Genomic DNA, 19,981 nt, shown 5'->3' on the forward strand with positions numbered 1-19,981 from the left:
CTGTTCTCTGTTAGTGGATAAGAAGTCTTACTCTTAAAACTTTCAACACTACAGTATGTTACCTTTTGAGGAAAAACTTAGACTATGTTAGCCATATTTTCTAATTTTAATATATAAAGTCAAAGGAAATGAACAGCCAGATAAGATATGATCCCAAGGCAAAAGTGGGAGAAAAGTCAGGCCTTGTGATTCTATAGTTTGTATCGATCAGAAGGGAGACCTCTAAGTGATCTGGAAGGAAAGAAATCAAATCTATGTATTAGTTTGATGATGCCCATCAACTAGGAGACACCAGTAACTACCCATTCTAAAGGAGTATTTTCAATTTTGAACTAGATGTAGATATAAATAAAATAACTATTGCTTCTCTTAAAAATCTAATGATAAAAGTCTAAAAACATACAATTTGATCATTTTTAGCATGTTTAACAATCCTGGAATCAATAGAAATCAATAGAAATGCATAAGGGATTACATACTTAGTATATTTCTCATTTCAATTTCTGATCTTTTATGTTTTTGGACATTGTGTCCAATTTGGGTTAGAAGTTATCATCAAAGCATATGAATATGAGAGACACTACCAACTGAAATGAAATAAACTTTTCTAAATTTAAATTAATAACCAGATTAATTCAAATTTCAACATGAAAAATGAAAGAACAATTTAGGTTTATTTCATAGTATTTAGGTAGAATGTATTCAAGAAAAGAAGTACAAAAAAGGTAAGTCCAATTGTAAACATAATGTTTGGGATAACTTAAAATATAATATGGTAAGAAAAAATTCTTTAAAATATTTTAGTGCAAAATGCAATCAAATCTAATCAGTTTGGCATTAATTAAGCTCTAATAATGTACTTCAGTATCTCTTCTAAGTAGTGTGATCCGTTTCCCCTTCATCCAGGTCGATTTGTGCACATTATGGTGTCATCATAATTTTAAAACATACTGAGAAAATGACAGAGCTGCAAAATTAAAATAAATGATTAATGGTATTTTTTTCATGTTTTGTACTAATAGGTATTACTGAGCCTTTAAATTAATAGAGCTGTCAAGCTCATGGGTGTTACAGATCCAGCAATGAACCAAAATGGAAATTATATATTCCACAGACACCTAAAGATGACACTTTGGAATATTTTAAAATTTAATTAGTAGGTGCAATTGTTTTGTTCCCCATAACCACTGCAAATTAATTGGAAATTAGTCACAACCAATGCTTTTTTTTAACAATCTGAAATGAAGAGATTGGTGCTTTACAGCTTAACATTCTTGTTTGGGGGCCAGAATGCACACATGCAGTAAATTGCATTATCAATTACAAAAACAACTGTTGTGAAATTAGGAAAAATTATGCACAGGTAAACAAAACTAATTAATGCGTAACTAACAGGGGAACACACAAAATAATGCCCAACTAAACATTAACATGCCAGTCTTTGAAAAAAAAAATAAAGGTTTGGAAATGCAAATTTATGCAAAAGAATTTACCAATGAAGTCTTAAGTAAAAGAAACGTTTAGTTTATGTTTTATTTAACTGCATTTGGAGTCTCGTTATCACTCACACCTTAAAAAATATACCTACTAGAACAGCAGTCTGCTTACTCAAATATATTTTAAGATGTCAGAATACTGTTAGTTACTTTTCTATTCTTCAGAATATCCACATTCAGACTCATTAAATAACAAATGGTGGTATTTCCTTCCTTAACATTTATCCCTATTCTGTATTTAAATATTAGGCCAAATGCAATTTCCAGGCACATCAAGAAAATATTCATTATCTACATATACCTGTTAAGCATTTTCCTACTGATAATTTACAGGTTACTCTTTCTTCTATCACTAAAACTATACATGTTCCCTTGTCTGCTTTGTCCATCCCTTTCTAAAGTAAGCCATTAGAACAGCTTAAGATTCCTTAAAAATAGTGTGTTTACAAAGTCAACATGCAAGTGCCAAGTTACAATAGCTGCATAACTTCAAATGAGAAAACAATATTTTATTAAATTGTCAAAACAAGAATAATTTCTAAAAAATCAAACTGGTGCATTAAATATTATTTAGTACTATTTAAAGTAATCAATTTAATGCAAGAGTCTTGGGAGATTCAAGAGTTAGGTAAACTTGCAGATAACTTTCACAGCGCTATTCTGTTTGGATGAGTTATAATATAATTTTCCTTTTAGATAATAATTAAAGATGTTAAATGTTATGGTGAAATGATATCCTCTTCCAATATGAGTTATATGTAAATGATTATGGGAGACAAACCATGAGAGACGATGGGCTCTGAGAAACAAACGGAGGGTTCTAGAAGGGAGGGAGGGGGGTGGGGGGATGGGTTAGCCTGGTGATGGGTATTAAAGAGGGCACGTATTGCATGGAGCACTGGGTGTCATACACAAACAATGAATCATGGAACACTATATCAAAAACTAATGATGTACTGTATGGTGACTAACATAATAAAATTAAATTAAATTTAAAAAATTATGGGAAAACAAAAAAGTCACAGCTACGTTTTCTATAACACTATGGCCAAATCTCAAAATGATTTCAAATTTTGTCCCACCATAAAATTACATTGGTTTAACTTTTTTTCCTACATGACTCAAGATCACAGGGAAGCTAGTTTGAACAATAAAAAAGAAGAAAATTCAAGTGCATTATTAAATATAACAATACTTAACATACACCATCAAATAATACTTTCTTAGTGTTGGAAAATGTGATGTATAGTAATTTTCAACAACCCTTCAATACTACCTTCTGATTTGTAGGTAGCTAGTTTTAGGAACAAGGAAATAGTTTCACAAAGATTAAGTAATTCTCTGAAGTCTGGAGGTCACTGATATAACAAATATGAAACCCTGGTCTCTGGCCTTTATTCCTGTTTTCTATCCATTGGGATATACTTATTTCTCATGGTAATCTTCCTAAGCAATTTTTTTTTCCCTTCCCTCCTTATGGAAATCCCATAAAACTTTGCTTTTAAGAAGTGAAAAATATTCTTAACCCTAGACTACATTAAATTTCTGCTAAAGTGCTAGAAAAGTTTACTATTTCAGTTGTAGATATTAGCTTGTTCAAAATAACTTTTAAAATATTAAACTTTGAATGGGTTTCAGATATAAAGCTAATACATAGAAGTTTTAATAAAATGGTTGTGAATCTATAATAAAAGAAAGGTAAGGCTATTTAACTTCTAATCTGTTTTTAGTTCCCAGGTGTGTGATCAGTTAAGTTAGGTAGTAGGTATAAGGGGATCCACCTATCATAAGCAAATTTTAGCTATTTTCCTACTTCCTAAATTTGCACCATTCTCTTCATAGATAATCTCGTGTACTGTTTATCGTTAGGCTTTAGTAGCTTCTTGTTAAGAAACACTCCATGCACAATTTGCCTACACCCATATTTGTTGTATCTCTAGCAATCAAGAGAGGTCTAGATACATAAACTATGGAGAAAATCATTACATTCAGTACCATTATATCTTCTAATATAATATTATATGAAATGCTCATTTAAATTCCCAAGTAGAAAATATGGTCGTGGTATTCAACCTTATGAGTGGGTTGAGAGGGCCATTAAAATAATCTTTTCTTAAAAAGGTTTATTTTGCTTTCTCAACACTGTTTGCTGTGGTTACAGCTGCTAGAGAAAGTCAAAGTGCCAAGGAGTCTCTTTGGCTGGCTGCCTGTTTACACTTGGGCTCTTTACTCAACACTATGCATTGCAGAAAGCTTCAGAGACATTGTATTTCCTCCTCTCTGAACTTTTTAACCTTAGGCAAACAGGTTTAATCAAATGCTGACCAGTTTGGGAGTAGAAAAACAAGTTAGGAATAGACCCAGTCTTGTAACTCTGCTTGGTGACCTTAGTTAGACATTTAACTAACCACACCTCCATAGTCTCTAAGTCCCCCATACAGCCACATGGCTTATTTGCAATAGTCTTAATATATGTTCTCCTACAAAGTAATCTAAAAAACATATCTCATGTAGTCATGCACCTCATTACTAGCCTAGAGAAACACCTAAGACTTTATCCTTACAGGTGAGTAGAAAAACTATGCCTTTTTGATCCATTATTTTCAATCAAACAAGGTACATGCTGTCTTAGCTACTTAAATGCAGGACACAAGAATGGAAAAGTAATTTATGACATTTTCTCAATGAATAAGATTTAAGATTCAAGGTTTAGTGCATTTCTTAGACTTACTTAGTTCTTTTTTTTTTTTTGTAAGAAATTGGGATTTTGCTGTGAAGTCTCCAAGCTGGCAGATACGCACTTCTGACTAATAATATACCAATCTGATGGGGACAATTCAGACAGATCTTAAAATAGCCATACACAATAACATCTAAGAAGAGTGGTGACAGTTTCAGTTCCAGTCAAGGAGCAAGCAAACTCCACCCTGTCTCTCTCACTAATGGCAACTACAAATCCTACATAGAAGAGAGCAGCTATCTGAGGATGCTGAAAGCAAAAGACAGCAGGTAGAATGGAGAAGGAAATCAGAGCATAAAGTGCCATTGAACCAGTGATGAGTTTTCTTTTTTTTTTTCTTCCCTCTTGCATTTCCTAGCCAGAGATCTTGGAGGAGAGGGCGAGCACAAAAAAGCTATTCCTTAAAGTTCCATACAATCTCCTGAGTTTACCCCTGAGCTGTGTATGAATAGATTTGTCCTTAAGAAGCATACTGACAACTTAAAGAACCAAAATAGGGGGTAGAAGACCATCCAGGTTCCACACCAGCCTATGGATCTTGTACATGTAAAATGAATCTGAATAACACTGCAAAGACTTTTCAAGTTGAACTGACATTAGAAACACAACTCACAGGAAGCAGCTCAGGATTTGTGACCTGAACCTCACTGGATTCCATGACCTGCTAAAATAGCAACAACAATGACAAATCAACATTTCCCATAAGAATTAAATAAAACCCGGAGTTCGGCATACATCTCAAAATTTCTCAACATATGATGATCCAGGAAAATCTCAAAAACTCACAAGGCAAAAGACAGCCAATGATGCAAAGCCTGAGATGATCCAAGTGCTAGAGTTACCACCCAGGACCTTACCGCAGCTACTAAACCGTGCTCCAAGAAGTAATGAGAGATACTCCTGAACTGAAAGGAAAGATAGAAACTATTGACTGAGAAATAGATGATATTAAAAAAAGGAACCAGTTAGAAATTTTACAACTGAAAAATACAATGGCTGAAGTAAAACAAAACTTACTTGGATGGGCTCAAGAACAGAATGGAGATAAAAGAGGAAAAAGGGAACTTGAATATAGATGAATAAACTTTATCTGGTATGAACAACAGAAAAAAGTAACAAAAAGGAAAGAGGAAAGAAACAGGAGGAAAGAAAAAAAATATCAGACTCAGAGATCTAGAAGATAATAAATAAAGTATCTAAAACAGGTCATCAGAATTTCAGAAGGAAAGGAGAAAGTGTGGGGCTTAAATTAATATCTGAGGAAATAATGGCTGAAAACTTTCTAACTTGGCAAAGTCATAAACCTAAAGATTTGTGAAGCTCAGAGAAACTAAAACAGAATGAGCCCAAAGAAAGCCATGCCCAGACTCATCAAAATCAAACTACTGAAAACTAAAGACAAAGAGAAAAATCTTGAAAGCAGCCTGAGAAAATGATGCATTACATATTGTGAAGCAATGATTCAAATGACTGTGGATATCTCATCAGAAACCACATTATGTAAAAGACACTATGCGAGATATGAAGGGGAATTAAGGATGAATCTTAAAATGCTTACAATTAAGTCAGAAGAGCTGGATATGTGTATGCATAGCCGAAATACAAGACTGTGCATTGCAGTGGCATTAAGAAGATATCAACAGAGAGCCACAGAAGTACAAAGGATAAGGCAAATATTTCAGACACATGGGGAGTTAAAAAGGCTTCATGAGGAAATTGCTGCTAAGCCTGGCTTTGAAAGAAGGAATTTTATTTTATTTTTAGTTTATATGTATTTATATCTCATTGCCTTTCAGAAAGATTTTGTAGTAAATTATAAAAATACATATATCCCAACAGGATAGGATAATTAATTCAGGCAATCTGAATAAAAGGGAAAATAAATATATCGGAACTAAAAAAACCATAGGTTCAATGAAAGAAATGCCAACCATGGGTCCTACAGAATTGCTGGAAGAAACCACAGATTTCTTGGTAGGTTGCTTGGAGTCCAGGAGAATGGGTTTATTACTAAAACACAAAACAGGAAATGGAGATTTTAGGCACAAAATTAATAGGTATGAGTGGAAAGTGGTTCCTATGAAGCATGGCAGCCTTGGGAGAATTATTTAATGCCATTGCAAGGATTCTAAACTTTATTCTGTGTGAAAAAGAAGGCATTGAACTTGGACATCCAGGAGTAAAATGATCATTGTCGTTCAGTAGTAATTCTGGCAGCAATGTGATGGATGGCCTTGGCTATACTGGGAGGCAAAAAATAATATATTAAAGAGAAAAATGTAAATAAGCTGAAAACAATTTGAATTCTGTTATAAATGACAGAGTTGTAATTGATTACTAATATTAGAGCTACATTAAGGGCCAAAAGAGTGACTGAATGAGGCAGCAAAGCATCATAATTAAGAAAAAAGGCATTAGAACCCAGTAGCCTGCCCTATCTCTTACCGCGCGGCCTTGGAAAACTTGCTTGATTTATCTGGATTGTTTGTGTTTGTTTGTTTTTAACGTATAATATGGGGATTGTAATAACCTTACTGACTTCCTAGGGTTTTTGTGAGGATTAAATAAATAATAAACACAAACATACAGAACAGAACTGGTTTTGTGGTAAGCACTCAATAAATGTTAGGCATTGTTACCACGGTTTCCTCCAAACATATCTGGGACATCCAAATGTCTTGAAAATTCTATCAGCCTTCATCTAGTGGAAAAATTTTATAAACTAAAACTTTGGTCTGAGATTAATTTGTATTTAGCTAATAATTTCAGATTAAATAATACTTTCAATTATGATGATTTTTAATAATTACAACTACACACAAATAAAAATTTAATGGACAATAAAACACTGTTCCTCTTTCTAAAGACTTTGCATTTTAAAGTTATGCTGGATATATTCTCTTTGCAAAAACAAGTCAAAATTCAGATAAACTCCAGATAACTGCAGCATCTAGAGCAATAGGAAAAAGATCCAGTCTTCTTAAGCGAGGGTGAAAGCAAAGGCTAGGCAAGTAGCCAGCGTCTGACTCAAGTGGCTGCTAGTGCCAGGGGAAAAACTGGCATTCAGGTCAGAAAACAACATCTCATAGAATGGCCTACACAGTAGAAACGGGACAGGAGGAGACAATTGCTCTTAGGGTACTAGATGACCAAGTGTCTGCCCCAGAAAAAGCAGGCATCAAGCCGAGGGCAGCAAGCACCAACCCGACTTGGCAGGAATTGGCTGAGTATCAGGTCAGGGCTGAGTTTTGTGTTGAAGGTATTCAACTTTGGAAGCTGAGATTGGGCAAGTGGGTTATGGGTGCTGAGAGGTAAATAAAAAAAGCAAAGAGAGACCAAAACACATGTAAATGCTTTCCAGAAGTTGCCTTGACTTCAGCTACCCTTTGGAGGAGTCTTTATATGTTATCTGTGGTCATTTCATCATTTAGCTTATGATCTGTTCATGACTTCCTTCCCATTCTCTACCACACAGAAGAAAGTTTTCAAGAATTTCCTTCATCTTAATCATAGGTGAAGCACCCACAGTAATATTGCATTACAACCTCTTTGGCATTATTTTCATAAAAGTACCGCAATTAATAACTAATATATGACTGTTAATATTTCAAAGTATTAACAGAATGCAGTCTATATAATGTGTAAAATAAATACATAATTGATAACACAGAAAGAAATTTAACTGTACCATACCAAAAAACAGAAAGATTAAAGTTTTGAAGGTTAAGGATGTATCTCTTCTTTGATACATTAAAATTCTTTGCTTTGAGAATGAAATGAATAAAGATAACTCAAAATAACTTTTACTTGTACTTATATATGGAAAATATGTGAATGAATTGCTAGCCAACCTACATTATGTTCAGTGAAAGAAGGTTTAGTAGAAAGCATTTTTTAAAATTGCTATACTACCTCAAGAAGTATTTAAGAAATTCACAAACTCAAAATGCACTTGGCACTGGCTGTGTAATTACGTGTAAGGCACGGTGCTATGCTCCAGGGATATAAAGATGATCAAAATTATGGTGCATGACCCCAGTAAGCTTATATCCAACAAGGAACTGGCCGATAAGCTGATAATTTCAATGTAATATCATTAGTGCTTTCATAAAGCTATGACGCACTGAGGCTGGGCTTTCAGACTAGCTGGGGTCAGCGATGGGGTAGAGGAAGTGGCGATGTTCTGGAAGGGCTTCAGAGAGGAAGTGCAATATGAAATGAGTCTCAAGCTAAGTTGTGCAACTCAACCAAAGAAGAAAAGCTTATTTGGACACAAGGGAAGTAAATGAAGAGATTAAAAAGAAGTAAGGGATGATATTGGTGAAAGAGGAAGACTGATTCAAATTATATTTTATCAGAAAGAAATTAAGTGATTTTAAGTAGAAGAGTATCATGGTGAGCTTAGTATTTTATCATAATCATTCTGGTAGAAAGGTAAAGAAAGGATTTAAACAGAGAAGGGAAAAATTAATGTGGTTATTGCCAGGAGTGTGAGAGAAATGAAATGGGCCAAATCTAGGACAGTGGTCATGGGGATGGAAGAAAGGAAAAGATTCCAGAAATATGTCCTATTGCTAGGTGGACATGGTATTTGAATTTGAGGGCATGCAGAGAAGTTTAGAATGGCTCTCAGATTCCTAGCTTAGGAAACGTTGGGTACATAATGGTTTCATTAACTCATATGGTAAAGGGAGGAACAAGCATTTTGGAATGTAAGAAGTCAGCATTTGTTTGGGGGAAGGAAAGAGGCAGGCAGGTGATGAGTCCATTTTAGGTATATTGAATGTGAGGCTTAGTAAGGTCACGCCTAACTTCACAGAACTTTACTGGGCACCCATCCCTTGTAATGAATGGATACAAAATGAAATCTGACCTAGTTTATGATCTCCCATATCTTACTTTTCTCTTCTCTTCTCTACTCCCAAGCTGCTCCTTTTTTTTCCTTCCCTATGAGAGAAATATATTGATACCAGAATCAGTATGTTTGACATGCTCAGGAAGAAGGATTGCGGAGGAGGAAGACAAAAAGGGGAAAATAATTAGGCTCTGGAGTCCAGCCTAAAAAAAGGCTCTTCTTGAACTATTTTAATATAAAGTCTTCTGGAATTGATTGTCTCTTTAGATTGATATGCTTGTTAACACGGCCAATAGGTATATGGAAATCCATTCTCTGTTAACTCAATGACTATTATGAAACTGTGAGCACAGGAGTACTTGACACATTTCTGTTGATTAGTTTATAGTGAGACAATTTAAAAGTTCATAAATATAATTATTAAGTATTAAGTATATATTAGAAGTTTCAAGTATTAAGTATATATTGGAAGTGTCAAGCTCTTTGGTTTTGCTTTTCCTGATATTTTAATTCTGGATTGGTGAAATTTCTAAGTAAATATTACCTTAGGGTTTTTTTTTAATTTCTTTTTATTGTGGTAAAATATATGTAACAGAAAATTGAACATTTTCACCATTCTTAAAGTATACAGCTTAATGACATTAAGTACATTTACTTTGCTGTGCACCCATCAACACTACTGATCTCCAGAACTTATATTACTTTGATTATTTAAAAAAAACATTTGATGTAAAAATCAAGACCCATTTATCACCTGCCTTTCCATTTTATATGCTCTACTTAAAGAAAAAAAGAACGTCTGCTGTGCTCTAACATTATATCTAAAGCAATTCCTTCAAAAATTAGATAACAGCTAATGGATATTTAAATTCAGCAAAGAATTTTAACATTCTATCAATTCTGATATTCTGTATGAAAAAACATTTCGTTATTCAATTGAAACAAACAACGCTCTTTGGCTAAACCATACCAACGTTATGAAGACTAAATGCTCTCTTCGTTTAAAGTGAAATTTAAAGTTCAGAACTCCATGTGGTTCTAGGAAAAGCAGAGTATGCCAGAATGTGAAATGACAATAATGAGCCATAGTCTAGTACAGCTCTTGGCCCACTATAGACTGGAATAAATGTTTTTAAAAGAATAAGAGAGTTTAAGGAGAGAAAATTAAATATAACTTATATAAAATTATTATTAATTTAACAATTGTAGAGATCATGATAATTAATAGGCAAAATAAATATCCTCTTACTAATTGAAAGGTAAGTTAACAAAAGTATCTTTAGAAGTGCTTGTGTAAAATAAGGTAAAAATTATTCTAAAATACTAGTTAGATTTTCATAAACATAGATTTTTTAAAGCTGGAGAAAGGCAGGAAGTGATTTACTGGAAGTCACACTCCCGCGGGGGTGTCACAAGGATGGCCCAGGGCCTTCACAGGTTGAGATCCATGGTGGGAGTAAGACTGTGGGGCCAGACTACTTGTGTTTTAATTTCTGCCCTGCCACTTTTCATCTGTGTAGAATCAGGCAAACTATTTGACCTTTTTCTGCTTCAGTTGCGTTATCCGTAGAGTGAAACTAATCATAGGGTTTTTGTGAAAATTAAATGTGTCAATACAGGACAAGTGTCTCAAACTGTACGTGGCACAAACTAAAAGCTTAATATATGTTAGAAATTATTATTACCATGAATCCTTCCGGATTTAAAACACGGAGGAAGGACGAAACTTCCTTTCCCCCTGAGAAGAATCCAAAAAATACAGAGTCCTTGTGGAAGGTGTTTGGTGTTTCACTGTTTTTCATTTATGATCTTATGAACCAAGCTGATGAAAACTGATCTTTCATTAAAGACAATACTGCTACTACCCCCACCACCATCATCCTGCGTCACAACCACCACCACCACCACCACCACTACCATCGCTACCACCACTTGTAGCAACAGTAGCAACACCTTCAACATTGGTGTGAGTATAAACGTGAACTTAGAAGTGTCATTGGGAGCGTGAAGAATAACAGACAAGATGCAAGTGCCTACATGCTGGTAAAGGGAGAACAGGAATTCTTTTAAGGGTATTTGGAACCAAGTACAAAGACAGCAGAAAACAGGAAGTAGTCAATCAACAGAGATTTTTTAAACAAGTCTGTTTTATGTTATTAGAGAATTAACAGATTCACAATCTTGGGGTTCAAAGTGGCTAAGAAGAATATACCAGGAATAAACAAAAGGTGATATTTATCTGCTGTACACAAAGAGGAAGCCAATAACTTTCGAGTAAAACCACTGGAAAGGTAAAATTAAAAGCTTCCTTTTACATGCTAAACTGCACTGTTTGGAATCTGTAGCTAAATATGTTTAAACTGGTAGTCAAGAGAAGGGGCCTTAGTCAAAGAGTCCTGGGTTTGAGTTCCATTTCTGCTACATATCTGACCTTGAGACAGTTATGGAACCTTCCAAAGGCTCTGTTTTCTCCATCTGGAAAATGATGAGATCCATTATTTAATGTTTATGTGACTATTTAATAAATACTAATACAATCTTATATGTCAACTATATCTCAACTTAAAAAAACAAAACAAAACAAAACAAAACTTACATGTAACACCCACACTTAGCACAGTGCTTATACCAGTCTAAGAGTAAGACCCCCCCACCGTCACTCCCTGACTGGCTGCCCTCCCTATCTTAACTATGCAGTAAACGCATCATCGTTCACATGTAAGAGCTAACCTGGATTCATCTCTTTCTCTCAGCCCCAAGGTAACTCAATAGCAAATTCTTCTTGTTCCATTCCAGAATGTAGCTCAAATCTATCCACTTCCCTGTCACCATCCATGCCCAAGCCCAGACTACTCTGATAGACTCTCTTCCAGCGGCTACTCAGTATAATCCATTCTCCACAAAGCAGCCAAGGTGAACTTTTAACATGTAAATGAGATGATGCTTAGAGGCTTCGAAAGCTTCCCATTGCACATAGAATCAAAAGCTAACCCTTTGCTATCATTTTTTTCTACATGATCGTCCCTGTCCGTCCTTTACTGTTCTACCCCTACCTCTAGAAACTTTGGTCACACCACCCTCCTTATGGTTTCTTTAACATAGTGAGCTTTTAACTCTTCTTTCATAGAGGTCTCCTAGACCCACTTATCTAAAGTAGCGTCCCCCATACTGCACCCAAATCCTCACCATTTCACCTTATTTTTTTTCATAACTCTCATAGTCTGAAGTTATACTTACGATGCATCTGTTTGTTTATATTTATCTATGTAATCTCTTATCCAAAAAGAAGTTCCTTGGAACCAATTATATTACTGATCATGTTCTATTACCTGTTCTATTCTTGATTATGATGTATATTACTGATCTTGTTTCTATTGTTGGTGCCAAGAGCAGCGCCTAGCATATGTTTGAAATATAATAAAATATTCACTATACAAATGGAAATTGGAATTTTGAGGGGTCTAAATATTTGACTTAAATAATATTTCCTTCTGGAGAGAACAGCGATAGGGGGAGTTTTCTACAGAGAAGGATGCCCTCAACTCCCCAAGTAGAGGTAAAAGAACAGATGGGTAATAATTCGGGGAGACTTATGTCTGAAGGCCCCATAAATAATTTTCTCATAAGGTGTTCTGAAACAAGTACAAGAAAGATTTTTAAAGTTTCATTAATTTCGTTTAGTCCCAGAGTTTATAACTGATCTATGGTATCTAAAAGCTTAGACTAACACAAACATTCAAAAGTTAAATCATTGCCAAGGGCATATAATGCCCCAAACCTGAATGCAATAGCTCTGTCACAACAATAATAAAAAGAAAAAGGTACTTGGTGATAGATCAAAAGCTTAGATATTGTGGTTATTTATTTAGGGTATGTGATTAGTTATACAAGTACATGGTATCTGGAAAGCAAAAATGAAGCAACATAGCCTTTCAACTACTCTGTACTCACTGTGCATGGGGTCTGCATCCATGGTTCCCCGTCGATCTGCATTGGCAGAGACTTGCTAGTCCTGGGGGAAAATATTTCATTTTAAGTATAACACTGAAATACTTTACACAACAGACTACATGTAAGATGTAAGATGATGAGACCAGGGAATGCAAATATGGTAAGAGCTGGCCTTAAATTGATCTCTTCTGAAAGGGACTTCAATTCTTGACTATTAATAAGTACCTGAAAGGTACCTTGGTCACAGGAATATTAAGAGCTTCCTGGTAAATGTGATAATATGAAAAAATTATAGATGTCAAAAGAAAAATGTAGGGCTTATGGTGTTTTCAAATTTTTTATTATTTTTATTTTTATTTATTTTGGGGGGGTTATGTTTAATGATATAATCAGAATTCCTATAGCCAAAAAAGCCTCCTTGTTTTCATCAAAACCTACGCAGCAAACCTGAAGGAAAGGTGTTTGATGTCTCAGATTTTCCAGTATTAACATTTTCACACAAATAACACCAACTATAACTGTGCTATCACCCACGGTTTCACTGTACGGTCAAAGTAGACTTTTTTTCCCTAAAGGTAAAATTCTGGAAAAATGTTTCTTAAAAAGGTTTAAATTTAATACACATAAAAAAATCTTACTTTACAATAAAGTAATTACTTAATTTTATAGAAACAACGGTGTACTTTAGTCCATGAAAGAAGTTAACGGTGCCTCAACAGTGTTTTCATTGGGCAATGTACCCGGTAGATCCTTTCATGCTTCAGGAAACTAAACTGTGTGGGAACCATTTGAAAGGGGTTGAAGTTTGTATGTTAGAATTGTATCCAGGGTCTGAACAAGAGAACATCAAATTTCAATCAACCTGATAAGTAATAGCTAACCAAAACTTTGTAAAATCTGCCAATTTCCATTATGTGGAAATATATCAGTATTAGTTACTGATAATTTGAGGCACAAATTAGACTAATGTTGTTATCTGAGCCCTGCATACTTTTAATTAGGTTGTACTTATACCATGTCAACCCCCTTTCTCAGTTATAAAGAAACAACTACCTGACGACCACAGAAGAACACTGCGCCAGCCGCCGCCCAGCACTTTTCAGTCCTGTGTAGATTTGTCCCATCTCCATGGCTCCTTCCAAGCCAACCACCTCCAGCAGCTGATCACTTAGATCTGAAAGAAAACAGAAGCCTTGTCAGTTACAGTGGAGATCCATATGTGCACAATTTAATGCCATTAGATATTATGAAGATGAAAAATGAAAGCCACTTGACAAAGAAAGCTTGTCTTGGATTCTGAAAGATGGCCTACGTCTAAAGCTCTCAGTTTAACTAAACCTCGCAGTGCTGTGGGAAAAGATCTGCTGTCAACTTGATCTAAAACAAAATAGGAAGAATGAATTCGGAGCCAAATAATGCCAAAAAATATACCAGTAGTTTTTAACATCAACAAACCTAATGTTATTCCACATGTATATATGGAACGTTTATACATTTGGCAGCAAATACACACTTCAACACTATAAATAAAGTATGAGGATATGCTGTCAAACATGATTTTGTTAAATTACTTGAACAAAAGACCCTAGCGCTCATGGAATTACAGTTTCTCATTTTAGAGGTAAGAAGATTGAGTCTCTAAATCATCAGGTGACTTGTCCATAGTCATAGGTAACTTTGTGCAGAAGTTCAAGAAACAGTATTAGTTTCTTGAAATGTTTTTCTGATGATAAGAAGTATGTTACTAAAATACTATTTGGGAACCACCTAGAAAATTAGCACAGTGCAATTGTTTTTTCTAACAGAGGGCAGTAGAAAGAGGCTAATAGTAGTAGCTTTTGCTTGATGAATGTTTAATAAGTAGTGCCTGTCACTGGACTAATCACTTTATTACCTCATTTGCTTCCCTTTAAAACCAACTGAAGGTAAATTGATCATTCCCTTTTATAGACAGGGAAACTGAACACTAGAGAAGTTAACTAATTTATTCATATTAACATACCTAGGAAGTCACAGAGCCAAAATTTGAACCCAGTGACTTAGACGCATAACCGCTATGTTATATTTGATAAATCAACCATAGAAGAAAAAGAGATGTAAAAATTATATAAATGCTTCTTATATAGAGAAAGAGCCTGGATTGGGTGAGCTTCAAGGTCCCTTCCCAACCTGAAGACTTCTGCTCAGCCAGAGGTAGAGGCTGCACTCACATCAGAGGAATCCCACAGAGCCCAGCCCTAAAACAAAGCCCCTATACAGCTTACCTATTTAGCTCAGAGTACGTGGACCCTTGAGAGAGAGGCAAAATTCTAGGTTCATATATATGGCCCTTTTATATTTTAGTATTCTCATGTATTCCCATGTATTTTCAAATGCAAATAAACTGTTTAATATTATTTTAGTAGCAGAAAAACCTGGTGATTTTAGCACAGAGCGGGAGGGCATGATGATTTTACCAGATAATAACATAATAGCTGGTCATAGCTGAGGCTGGACTTGCAGAAAAACAAGTGTGTTTTATATGGGCTCCATTTTGTATGGAAAACCTTCATTCCCCACTAATGAATCCATTTTAGCATGGAGCTCACAAATGTAGAAGATGCATTTTTAGTGTAGTTCAAGTATATGGCAAATAAGCATTCTGAAATCTCAAAGTTTGTTAGGCTCATGATCATTGGCTAATACAAGCCCTTAAAGCTGAAAGTGTGACCAAGCCATTGTCTTTTTTTAGATGAACTGATAAAAAAAAACAATTATTATTTTTTTTAAACTTGAAGCATGAGATTTCTCAACACAACATTCTAGCTACAAAATCAAATGTTAACAAGTCATAATAACTTAGAGCATTCACCTTGCTGTTCTAAACCCTATTTAGACTTATTTCTCATGAAACTTATTCTGTGTTTCTAGTTTAAATTTATGTTGCCAAGAACAGATGGACAAGGAATGGAAACATATTCTTTCAGCTGTAGCCCGCACGAAAATGTACTTGGCTCTATAGCCTGGGTGTTAATATACGCATTTCTTAGATATATGTCAACCAGAAAACTACACTGTGGCAAGCACTAAAACCCCAGATGTGTGTCTGGTGATATTTATAAAACAACAACAACAACAACATTGAAGTTCACATGAAGTATTACATATTTTGCAACTCCCTGATTCCTAAATAGGAATTTTGTGCTAATCTTGTAATGATCTGGTTGATGGGAACTATTCTACAAGAAATAAAACACTTTCTCATGACAGTTAATCTGTGAGCCCTAACTTTTCCGTGAATCACAGGGATTGTCTATACCCACACCATATTGCTGCTGTCTACCACCCTCCTTCTGATTTTTTTCTTTCTTTTAATTTGTCTTTGTTTTTCTCCCTGCAAAAAATGCCCTGAAAATCAATCTCTACCATTAATAATCAGTAATGAAGATATTTCTTACAGATTTAGAAGACAGGCTTTCAAATCTTCATGTTCTTGATAAGACAAAGAACTGCATAGAAATAGTGGAATATTTACTAACTCCAGTAAAGGTAAATTAATACCATATGCTTTTAATTAGGTGTTCAGAAAAAAAAATTAAAAAGAAACCCTAAATTTGTGCTGCACAAATTTGCTTCCATAACATTTCAACATTTTTTAATAGCCTGCACTGTCTATGTAAAATTGAGGCTTCTTACATATTGCCTCTGAGAGCTGGATCTTGATTGATTTCAGACAAAGATAGTTTCCATCTATATAATTTCGAATTTTGTTTCTATATGTAGTATCATCTAAAAACATCAAAGACTTTCTCACTTCATATTCTAGCTAAAATTATTTTACATGCAGGTCCCACTGGGATGTCAAAACCAATCCAAAGAACCTGCTTAATTGGTTTGCTACCTGGCTACAGATTTCACACATAAGAATTGAAGCAGCAAACTACAGCCCACGGACCAAGTCTGGCTGGCTGCTTGTTTTTGTATGGGTTGCTAGTTAAGAATGGTTTTTACACATTTACAAAGTGGAAAGAATTTAAAAAGAACAATAGACTGTAACATCTGAAGGTTCTATAAAATTAAATTTTAGTGTTCATAGTTTCGTTTTGATGGGAGCACAGCCACACTCTTTCATTCGTTTTGTCTATGTCTGCTTTTATACTACAATGGTGGAGTGGTTGCAACAAAGCCCACAGAGCCTAAGACATACACTATCTGGACCTTTAGAGAAAAGTGCCAACCTCTGCTTAAGAGAAACAATTAATTAGGCCATTGAAATTTTCACTTTAGTACTGTCACTATAAATGCAAAATGGCGTCATAGTGACCTGAAAGGCATAACATCCTTCCTTCATCAGTGGATATATCCTTGAGTAAAACAGTTGTTCTCAACCATAGAATCTCACCACCTTTGTATACTGTGAAGTTCCTCATCAGAAAATTTGTTGTTAATCATGAAGTACTGTAGTTTCCAAATAACTTTATTATAAAATAAATGAGCAGCTTAATGTTCAACATTATGTGCAGTCATTGCATCCAGATCGGACTTTTTGAATGTGAAGGAAAAAAAAATAATAGTAATACACAGGAATGCACAAATTGTGACCAGACGTGTAGATTCAGGTCAGTATTAGCTCCACCTGTGAGAGTACAGAGTATTGAGACCTCCTGACATCCTGGTAATCAGAAGGGTGCATCTATCCTGAGGAAGAGATTGCTTTTGTTCAGGGGAAAAACAGTACATTTTTGAAAGAGTTAACATGTCTTTCCAAATAGTTCTATAGAGGTAATAGAGGCGAGAGAATCTGCCAAATTTGATATTTTCATATTTAAAATAGAAAGTCCAGAACAGGTACTTCAGAGGGAAGAAACTTAATGAAATAACCCAAGTTGAGTCATATTAGGGCAATATTTTTAACACAGGGTCAGTGACTCTTCAACAGTATTTCAATATAATTGGTGTCCTTCGTTACCCTATATATTTTATTTTTATGAATTTTAAAACATGCTCTGAAGAGTTAGTAGATTTCATCAGACTACAGCACAAATATGATAAGAAACACTACTTAAAAATTTAATTTGCCTTTGATTTTATAAATCATTTTCTAAACATTGTTAGTACTGTATCATTTTGTTACACAGGCAATCAGAGGGTATGAATGTAAAACCTGAAAGTAAGGGGTGAGGTATAGATTCGAGGACACAGGAGCAGCACAGCTAATAAGTGGGTAATATTTATTCACAGCTCCGTCTCTTCATTTTTGACAGTTATGCCCTGATAGTATGTCTCATTATGTAATTGTTTCAGACTGCCATATGTGAAGGAACAGAAGAGGATGCATTACAAACACAGACTGAATGTGGGTTGTCGCATTTTAGCATTTCGTAGAATATAATGTGTGCTGAAGTGAGGGGAAGGGGGGGCAGGGCAGGGCATACTCCTTTCTACATGGTATCCAGCCACATGCTGTAATGTGGTGGGAGGCCATGTCCTGGGGTACACTCAGTGACTCAACAGGGACATTTTGTAATCACCATAAACTGCTAATTATATCAACATCTATTAAGTCCTTATTTGGCCAGGGCGAGTCCAGGATATCTATGGAGTTGTACCTCCTGAGTGTGAATAGATTGTATGCTTTCTAGTGATGCTTCATTTATCTAGCATCTATAAGAGACATGCCTGAAGATTCCAGAATGAACTTTTTAAAAGCCAATGTATATATGAAATCCATTCACCTAAGTGAATGCTTTGAGGATTTTTCCTTAATATGTCCATCTATTGTCCCATCAATTATTTAGATGGCTCCTCACATGCATACATGGCTGTTTTCCCTGACCTCCATAAATTAGAAAATGCAAAGAAGAAAAGGGGGTGATTAGAGAGAACTAAAGCAACAGTTTATTAATATGGACTTCATTTCACATCACAGTATGTAAGCATTAAAGAAGACTTTCAGCACCTAAGGTGATAACCCATGCAATTATAGGTCTATCAGGGAAATGAGGAGAGTTAATATATATATACTCTATGCCCAATATATATATACTCTATGCTCTCCTTAGGAATTTACAGGCATTTTTTCATTTAAGACTCCCAACAATCCTTAGAAGCTGATATTATTCTCTTCATTTTATTGATGAGAAATCAATGTTACTTGTCCAAGTCTTTACAAATCTGGTTTTTGAACTAGGTATACGTGACTCCAAATTCCATGTTACTGTACTTGCTGACAGTAGTAAGAACTAACCATTAAATGTTATCAGTGATGGGAGAGAGAAAACAAAATGAATAGTACCATCAATAATCCTACCAGTAAATTGTTTCAGATGTTGTCACTAAATTAAATACAGTATAAAACTCTCATTCACAATGACTGTTCCAGGTCATGTGTGAGTTATACTCTGAAGAATCTTATAAGAGGGCTATGAAATGCAAAATGCTTTTTGGAATAATTTCCATCCAAAATGGTTAAAATGAAAAAAACTTAGAAAATTACAGTCTGGTATATAAATGGATTAACTAGAGTTTTTGGAAAATCTAGCTGTATGAAATACCCCATTCCCTTTAAAAACTCTGAAAATAAGGGGTTAAGGTACACATACAGAAATTATATATATATATAGTAGAATCACATGCCTGCTTTTAAAAATGACTTTTAAAGAATGGATTTGATCATCTCTTTTAAAGCCATCTGGTTTTTGAAAACAACCAGCCAGAGCTGACTATAACTTTATGTATTTTCATTCTAAAATTCTGAACTTTCCTAAATGGATCCAAAAAAAGTAAAGACCAGAAATCACAGTGTGGCATGCTGTCAACAATTTTCCCTTATTGGGACCAAAGTGATTCAGGGCCTGCAAATCATTTTGTTACATGGCATACTTGAAAAGTGATCTTCACCCCAGGGCACACAACCCAAGAAATCGTAAGCATTTCATTCACAAGGCCCATAGAGAATCA

The 19,981-nt window shown here is 34.9% G+C and overlaps 1 protein-coding gene across 9 annotated transcripts in view; it reads right to left on the reverse strand.

The window, feature by feature from the left end:
* Window positions 1-19,981, reverse strand: part of DGKB (diacylglycerol kinase beta) — a 710,493-nt gene that overhangs the window by 25,411 nt on the left and 665,101 nt on the right. For all 9 annotated transcript variants that reach the window (XM_025873283.2, XM_025873279.2, XM_025873282.2 and 6 more), the window contains 2 exons: window positions 14,096-14,216; window positions 13,043-13,103 (listed from right to left, as the gene is read on the reverse strand). In XM_025873283.2, coding sequence (XP_025729068.1) covers window positions 13,043-13,103; window positions 14,096-14,216 — 182 coding nt within the window. The remainder of the gene's footprint in view (window positions 1-13,042; window positions 13,104-14,095; window positions 14,217-19,981) is intronic.

Source organism: Callorhinus ursinus, unplaced genomic scaffold (assembly GCF_003265705.2).
Source record: "Callorhinus ursinus isolate GAN/ISIS: 27379988/994484 unplaced genomic scaffold, GSC_fseal_2.0 scaffold12, whole genome shotgun sequence".
Taxonomy (NCBI): Eukaryota; Metazoa; Chordata; class Mammalia; order Carnivora; family Otariidae; genus Callorhinus; species Callorhinus ursinus.